The 9,262-nt window shown below is 48.8% G+C and overlaps 1 protein-coding gene across 5 annotated transcripts in view; it reads left to right on the top strand.

Moving 5' to 3' along the window:
* Nucleotides 1-2,858: 2,858 nt before the first annotated feature.
* DACH2 (dachshund family transcription factor 2) overlaps nt 2,859-9,262 on the top strand; it is a 731,638-nt gene continuing 725,234 nt past the window's right edge. For 4 of the 5 annotated variants that reach the window (XM_063938387.1, XM_063938386.1, XM_063938385.1 and 1 more), the window contains exon 1: nt 2,859-3,364. In XM_063938387.1, the coding sequence (XP_063794457.1) occupies nt 2,994-3,364 (371 nt within the window). In that variant the 5' untranslated portion in view covers nt 2,859-2,993. The remainder of the gene's footprint in view (nt 3,365-9,262) is intronic. The other variant, XM_063938388.1, reaches the window with a different exon arrangement.

The raw sequence follows: 9,262 nt of genomic DNA, 5'->3' as shown, positions 1-9,262 counted from the left end.
CAGTAACCCCCGCAGTGCCGGGTGAGTATGGGTGTCAGTGACCCCCGCAGTGCCGAGTGAGGATGAGTGTAAGTAACCCCCGCAGTGCTGGGTGAGTATGGGTGTCAGTAACCCCTGCAGTGCCGGTTGAGGATGAGTGTCAGTAACCCCCGCAGTGCCGGGTGAGTATGGGTGTCAGTAAAACCCGCAGTGCCGGGTGAGGATGAGTGTCAGTAACCCCCGCAGTGCCGGTTGAGTATGGGTGTCAGTAACCCCCACAGTGCCGGGTGAGGATTAGTGTCCGTAACCCCCGCAGTGCCGGGTGGGGAAGAGTGTCAGTAACCCCCGCAGTGCCGGGTGAGTATGGGTGTCAGTAACCCCCGCACTGCCGGGTGAGGATGAGTGTCAGTAACCAGTGCCGGGTGAGGATGAGTGTCAGTAACCCCCGCAGTGCCGGGTGTGGATGAGTGTCAGTAACCCCCGCAGTGCCGGGTGAGGATGAGTGTCAGTAACCCCCGCAGTGCCGAGTGTGGATAAGTGTCAGTAACCCCCGCAGTGCCGGGTGAGGATGAGTGTCAGTAACCCCCGCAGTGCCGGGTGGGGAAGAGTGTCAGTAACCCCTGCAGTGCCGGTTGAGGATGAGTGTCAGTAACCCCCGCAGTGCCGGGTGGGGAAAAGTGTCAGTAACCCCCGCAGTGCCGGGTGAGGATGGGTGTCAGTAACCCCAGCAGTGCCGGGTGAGTATGGGTGTCAGTGACCCCCGCAGTGCCGGGTTAGGATGAGTGTAAGTAACCCCTGCAGTGCCGGGTGAGTATGGGTGTCAGTGACCCCCGCAGTGCCGGGTGGGGAAGAGTGTCAGTAACCCCCGCAGTGCCGGGTGAGTATGGGTGTCAGTAACCCCCGCACTGCCGGGTGAGGATGAGTGTCAGTAACCCCCGCAGTGCCGGGTGGGGAAGAGTGTCAGTAACCCCCGCAGTGCCGGGTGAGTATGGGTGTCAGTAACCCCCGCAGTGCCGGGTGTGGATGAGTGTCAGTAACCCCCGCAGTGCCGGGTGAGTATGGGTGTCAGTAACCCCCGCAGTGCCGGGTGAGGATGAGTGTCAGTAACCAGTGCCGGGTGAGGATGAGTGTCAGTAACCCCCGCAGTGCCGGGTGTGGATGAGTGTCAGTAACCCCCGCAGTGCCGGGTGTGGATGAGTGTCAGTAACCCCCGCAGTGCCGGGTGAGGATGAGTGTCGGTAAACCCCGCAGTGCCGGGTGTGGATAAGTGTCAGTAACCCCCGCAGTGCCGGGTGGGGAAGAGTGTCAGTAACCCCTACAGTGCCGGTTGAGGATGAGTTTCAGTAACCCCCGCAGTGCCGGGTGGGGAAGAGTGTCAGTAACCCCCGCAGTGCCGGGTGAGGATGGGTGTCAGTAACCCCCGCAGTGCCGGGTGAGGATGGGTGTCAGTAACCCCCGCAGTGCCGGGTGAGTATGGGTGTTAGTGACCCCCGCAGTGCCGGGTGAGGATGAGTGTAAGTAACCCCTGCAGTGCCGGGTGAGTATGGGTGTCAGTGACCCCCGCAGTGCCGGGTGAGGATGAGTGTCAGTGACCCCCGCAGTGCCGGGTGTTGAAGAGTGTCAGTAACCCCTGCAGTGCCGGTTGAGGATGAGTGTCAGTAACCCCCGCAGAGCCGGGTGAGGATGAGTGTCAGTAACCCCCGCAGTGCCGGGTGAGGATGGGTGTCAGTAACCCCCGCAGTGCCGGGTGAGGATGGGTGTCAGTAACCCCCGCAGTGCCGGGTGAGTATGAGTGTCAGTAACCCCCGCAGTGCCGGGTGAGGATGAGTGTCAGTAACCCCTGCAGTTCCGGGTGAGGATGAGTGTCAGTAACCCCTGCAGTGCCGGGTGGGGAAGAGTGTCAGTAACCCCTACAGTGCCGGTTGAGGATGAGTTTCAGTAACCCCCGCAGTGCCGGGTGAGTATGAGTGTCAGTAACCCCCGCAGTGCCGGGTGAGTATGAGTGTCAGTAACCCCCGCAGTGTCGGGTGAGTATGAGTGTCAGTAACCCCCGCAGTGCCGGGTGAGGATGGGTGTCAGTAACCCCCGCAGTGCCGGGTGAGGATGGGTGTCAGTAACCCCCGCAGTGCCGGGTGAGTATGGGTGTTAGTGACCCCCGCAGTGCCGGGTGAGGATGAGTGTAAGTAACCCCTGCAGTGCCGGGTGAGTATGGGTGTCAGTGACCCCCGCAGTGCCGGGTGAGGATGAGTGTCAGTGACCCCCGCAGTGCCGGGTGTTGAAGAGTGTCAGTAACCCCTGCAGTGCCGGTTGAGGATGAGTGTCAGTAACCCCCGCAGAGCCGGGTGAGGATGAGTGTCAGTAACCCCCGCAGTGCCGGGTGAGGATGGGTGTCAGTAACCCCCGCAGTGCCGGGTGAGGATGGGTGTCAGTAACCCCCGCAGTGCCGGGTGAGTATGAGTGTCAGTAACCCCCGCAGTGCCGGGTGAGGATGAGTGTCAGTAATCCCTGCAGTGTCGGGTGAGGATGAGTGTCAGTAACCCCTGCAGTTCCGGGTGAGGATGAGGGTCAGTAACCCCTGCAGTGCCGGGTGAGTATGGGTGTCAGTAACCCACGCAGTGCCGGGTGAGGATGGGTGTCAGTAACCCCCGCAGTGTCGGGTGAGTATGAGTGTCAGTAACTGCTGCAGTGCCGGGTGAGGATGGGTGTCAGTAACCCCCGCAGTGTCGGGTGAGGATGAGTGTCAGTAACCCCTGCAGCGCCGGGTGAGAATGAATGTCAGTGACCCTTGTAGTGCCGGGTGACGCCCAGTGTCAGTGACGCCCCTCCCCCTCCCCGCGGGGCCCCGCCTCCTCCCCCATGTGCGCGGAGCTCAGGCAGCAGCGGCAGCAGGAGGAGGGAGGGCCCCGCCGCCCCGCGCCCCGCCCCCAGCCCCCGCCTCCGCCAATCAGCGGCGCCCGGGTGGTGTCGGAGTCCGGAGCTCGGCGCTGCTGCCGCTCAGAGTGAGAGGAGACGGGATGGAGGTGCCGGCTCCCCCCGCTCTCAGCATCAGCAGCAGTAGCCTGTCCGGCCCGGGGGCCGCGGGGGCCAGCAGCAGCGAGTGTCGCATGGTGGAGCTGCACGGGGTGCGGGTGGCGTCCTTCCTGCTGGGGGGGCAGGAGCTCATCTGTCTGCCCCAGGTCTTCGAGCTCTTCCTCAAGCACCTGGTGGGGGGGCTGCACACCGTCTACACCAAGCTCAAGCGGCTGGACATCACGCCGGTGGTCTGCACGGTGGAGCAGGTGCGGGTGCTGCGGGGGCTGGGGGCCATCCAACCGGGGGTCAACCGCTGCAAGCTCATCACCCGCCGGGACTTCGAGACGCTGTACAGCGACTGCACCAACGCCAGGTACCAGCCCTGTATATACTGTCATCCTATATACTGTGTGTGTATATACTACTACTGCCCTGTATATGCTGTCATCCTATATACTGTGTGTGTATATACTACTACTGCCCTGTATATACTGTCATCCTATATACTGTGTGTGTATATACTACTATCCTATATATACTGTGTGTATATACTACTATCCTATATATACTGTGTGTATATACTACTATCCTATATATACTGTGTGTATATACTACTAGCCTATATATACTGTCATCCTATATACTGTGTGTGTATATATACTGTGTGTATATACTACTAGCCTATATATACTGTCATCCTATATACTGTGTGTGTATATACTACTACTGCCCTGTATATACTACTATCCTATATATACTGTGTGTATATACTACTATCCTATATATACTGTGTGTATATACTACTATCCTATATATACTGTCATCATATATACTACTGCTATCATGTGTATATACTATATACTGCGTGTATATACTATATACTACTGCTATCATGTATATACTATATACTGCGTGTATATACTACTACTATCCTATATACACTGTGTGTATAGTACTGTTATTCTGCACACAGGACACCCCACACTGCTGCACCAGATACCAGCCTGCTCCCCTATATATACTGTCATCCTATATACTGTGTGTATATATTACTGCTATCATGTATATACTGTGTGTGTGTATATACTACTGCTATCGTGTATATACTGTGTGTATATACTACTATCCTATATATACTGTCATCCTATAGACTACTGCTATCATGTATATACTATATACTGCGTGTATATGCTGTGTGTATATATTACTACTATCCTATTTACACTGTGTGTATAGTACTGTTATTCTGCACACAGGACACCACACTGCTGCACCAGATACCAGCCTGCTGCCCTATATTTACTGTCATCCTATATACTACTGCTATCATGTATATACTATATACTGTGTATATACGACTGCTGCCCTATATATACTGTCATCCTATATACTGTGTGTATACTACTGCTATCCTATATATACTGTGTATACTCCTACCATCCTACATACAGGACACCCCACACTGCTGCACCAACATCAGGTACCAGCCTGCTGCCCTATATACTACTATACTACTGTATAGTAGTATATAGTGCACTGTACCTCTTATAATGCTGGGTACTGTACCTCATATAATACTGCCTGGTGCCTGTAATATGCTGGATACTGTACTTTGTATAATACTGCCTAGTACTTGTGATATGCAGGGTACTGTACCTCATATGATACTGTCTGCTACCTGTAATATGCTGGGTACTGTACCCCATATATTGCTGCCTGGTACCTGTAATATGTATGCAGGGTACTGTACCTTGTATAATACTGCCTGGTACCTGTAATATGCTGGGTACTGTACCTCATATAATACAGCCTGGTATCTGTTATAGGCTGGGTACTTTACTTCCTCTAATACTGCCTTTTACCTGTAACATGATGGGTACTTTCCCTTATATAATACTACCTGGTACCTATAATACGCTGGTCACTGTACCTCATATAATACTACCTGTAATATGCTGGTCACTGTACCTCGTATAATACTACCTGTAATATGCTGGTCACTGTACCTCGTATAATACTACCTGTAATATGCTGGTCACTGTACCTCATATAATACTACCTGTAATATGCTGGTCACTGTACCTCATATAATACTACCTGTAATATGCTGGTCACTGTACCTCATATAATACTGCCTGTAATATGCTGGTCACTGTACCTCATATAATACTGCCTGGTACCTGTAATATGCTGGTCACTGTACCTCATATAATACTACCTGTAATATGCTGGTCACTGTACCTCATATAATACTACCTGTAATATGCTGGTCACTGTACCTCGTATAATACTGCCTGGTACCTGTTATATGCTGGTCACTGTACCTCGTATAATACTGCCTGGTACCTGTTATATGCTGGTCACTGTACCTCGTATAATACTGCCTGGTACCTGTTATATGCTGGTCACTGTACCTCGTATAATACTGCCTGGTACCTGTTATATGCTGGTCACTGTACCTCATATCGCACAGTCTAGTACCTGTAATATGCTGGGTACTGTACCTCATAATACTACCTGTTATATGCTGGTCACTGTACCTCATATCATACAGCCTGGTACCTGTAATATGCTTGGTACTGGACCTCATATAATACTACCTGTAATATGCTTGGTACTGTACCTCATATCATACTACCTGTAATATGCTGGGTACTGTACCTCATATAATACAGCCTGGTATCGGTTATAGGCTGGGTACTGTACTTCCTCTAATACTGCCTTTTACCTGTAACAAGATGGGTACTGTGCCTCATATAATACTACCTGGTACCTGTAATACGCTGGTCACTGTACCTCATATAATACTACCTGTAATATGCTGGTCACTGTACCTCGTATAATACTGCCTGGTTCCTGTTATATGCTGGTCACTGTACCTCATATCGCACAGTCTAGTACCTGTAATATGCTGGGTACTGTACCTCATAATACTACCTGTTATATGCTGGTCACTGTACCTCGTATCATACAGCCTGGTATCTGTTATAGGCTGGGTACAGTACCCCTACACTACTGCTGGGAACTTGTATTATTCTGGGTGCTGTACCCCTATACTACTGCTGGGCACTGCACCCCTATACTACTGCTGGCACCTGTATTATGCTGGGTACAGTACCCCTATACTACTGCTGGGCACCTGTATTATACTGGGTACAGTACCCCTATACTACTGCTGGCACCTGTATTATACTGGGTACTGTACACCTATACTACTGCTGGGCACCTGTATTATACTGGGTACAGTACCCCTATACTACTGCTGGGCAACTGTATTATGCTGGGTACTGTACACCTATACTACTGCTGGGCACCTTTATTATACTGGGTACTGTACCCCTATACTACTGCTGGCACCTGTATTATACTGGGTACTGTACCCCTATACTACTGCTGGCACCTGTATTATACTGGGTACTGTACCCCTATACTACTGCGGTACCTGTATTATGCTGGGTACTGTACTCATATACTACTGCGGGCACCTGTATTATACTGGGTACAGTACCCCTATACTACTGCTGGGCACCTGTATTATACTGGGTACAGTACCCCTATTCTACTGCTGGGCACCTGTATTATACTGGGTACAGTACCCCTATACTACTGCTGGGCACCTGTATTATACTGGGTACAGTACCCCTATTCTACTGCTGGGCACCTGTATTATACTGGGTACAGTACCCCTATACTACTGCTGGGCACCTGGATTATACTGGGTACAGTACCCCTATACTACTGCTGGGCACCTGGATTATGCTGGGTACAGTACCTCTATACTACTGTTGGTACCTGGATTATGTTGGGTACTGTACCCATATACTACTGCTGGCACCTGTATTATACTGGGTACAGTACCCCTATACTACTGCTGGGCACCTGGATTATACTGGGTACAGTACCCCTATACTATTGCTGGGCACCTGGATTATACTGGGTACAGTACCCCTATACTACTGCTGGCACCTGGATTATGCTGGGTACAGTACCCCTATACTACTGCTGGCACCTGTATTATACTGGGTACAGTACCCCTATACTACTGCTGGGCACCTGTATTATACTGGGTACTGTACTCATATACTACTGCTGGGCACCTGTATTATACTGGATACTGTACACATATACTACTGCTGGGCACCTGTATTATGCTGGGTTCAGTACCCCTATACTACTGCTGGTACCTGTATTATGCTGGGTACTGTACCCATATACTACTGCTGGCACCTGTATTATACTGGGTACAGTACCCATATGCTACTGCTGGCACCTGTATTATACTGGGTACTGTACCCATATACTACTGCTGGATAATGTGCCTAATAACCTATTTTGTAATCTCTTGGATAGAGTATATTATGTCCAGCCTTTGGTAATTATATCGTATGTACTACGTGTGTTTTTGTGTTTGTAGCATGTACTCTTTATATAACCCAATAACTTTTATACTTGGTACTTCCCCAATATACAGTGTGTGCTCCATATGTAACTCTTTGTTGTATATCACTGAATATTATAATATGTTCTCGCTGGATATTATAATATGTTCTCCAGCTCATGGTTAAACTTCTGTGATGTTAATATTCTATTTGGTGTAATTTTCTGCCTGATGTAGAGTTTGGTCTGCATTATGGACACTGTATATACTGTAATACCATGTATTATAGTTTGTTCCCCATACGTGAGATGTTCATCCTGTGGACAGTGTGTATTGTTACATTGTGACACTGTGTATGGTCCCCATCATATATTATTAATAGACTGTTACTGGCCATCGGTGCTCTGTAGTTACCTTTCATATACTGACTCTTTTTTATTTCTGATTTCATGTGTTATGCGGTGTACACGCATGCTTGCAGCACGTGTCATGTCATACGTCTAGTTATAGAGTATAATATACCTCTACGCCAGTTTGTTATAAACTCCCTTATATTGTGCTGTATACAGTTTGCTATAGGACTTTACAATCCTGTATGAAATTCCTCCTGCCGGACAGATGTGTGGTGTGACCTATATTATTTGTATGTACAGGATATTACCATGTGTATATATACACACATGTATACTGTATGTAACCTATTATCAGCTCGTGCAACATGCAGACTTTATTTTAGGAGCATGTGGGGAATATTTGTATCGTATATGTTATTGTGCTAAGTGACGCTGGTTACAAGTGTGGCCGTAATGTAAGTACTGAGTAGGCACATGCAGAATATTGGTTATATACGTGACTGTAGTTTATAATCATCTATTGGTCATTATAACGCTGCAGATTCCAAATGCGTTATACATGTTACAGGTCACCTGGTAGTTCATGCCTAAACTGTGTCACAGAGACTGAACAGGAACTGCCCCCTGCAGGACCCCCCTCACCCTCAGCTGCATCATACCCTAGTCTGGTCGCACAGTACGGCTGTGAGGTATGTTTATGTGCTGCTGAGACGTTTGTAGGTTCTGTCCTGTGTTTACTACACACTGTATATCTGCATTGTGTGTTTGTATTGTGTACAGTGGCGGTTTAGTGAGTCTTCATGCCCACAGAGTATTTGGCCACTTCCTATGTGCTCACCTCACCCCTGCTGTACTCCGAACACCCACTGACTGCATAACGTGAGAGCTGACATGCTGTATATTCTGTCTGTGCTTATTCTATTGTATATCTCATGTACATTCTGCAGCCTGTGTTCTGCACAGTATATAGAATTGTCTATCCCGAGGTCAGGCTAATTTACAATGTATCATTCCAGAAGTGAATGTATATTTGTAAATACGGTGTGTGTCATTATATGTATCCAGTGACAGCTTGGTTCCGCTGTGTTAGGCTCTGAATATACAGTAGCTGTTTTCTGGTGACACCAATGGAGAGTTTTGGTGCATTTGCTGAATATCCGAACATTACGGCCGCAGGTGGTGAAATGTGACTGCATAAAGTGGAATATCACAAAGTAATCGGGAGCTGAACCTGAGCAACACTTTTATATGTTGTGAAGATAGAGATGACTTTTATATAAACATTCCCAGACCTCTTGATGGTCAGAAAAAAATTAATTTAGAAGTTGCCCGCTGCATTCTGCCATTATTTCTGTTAGTCTGTTTCTCGTTTCAAGTCGCTGACTTGAATCAATAAATTAATTGCAATGCATTCCACAGTAGAATTAATTTGTCAATACAGATATTGCAATTATGGAAACAAGTAGCCTAATGGGGCAAAATCTTTCTGTTGTGCTAGATGTGTGTCGGCATTACCGACTTACAGTAAAAGCATCATCTC

Source organism: Pseudophryne corroboree, chromosome 8 (assembly GCF_028390025.1).
Source record: "Pseudophryne corroboree isolate aPseCor3 chromosome 8, aPseCor3.hap2, whole genome shotgun sequence".
NCBI classification, from domain to species: Eukaryota; Metazoa; Chordata; class Amphibia; order Anura; family Myobatrachidae; genus Pseudophryne; species Pseudophryne corroboree.
Note: the sequence above shows the minus strand (reverse complement) of the source record. Positions and strands in the feature narration are given on the sequence as shown.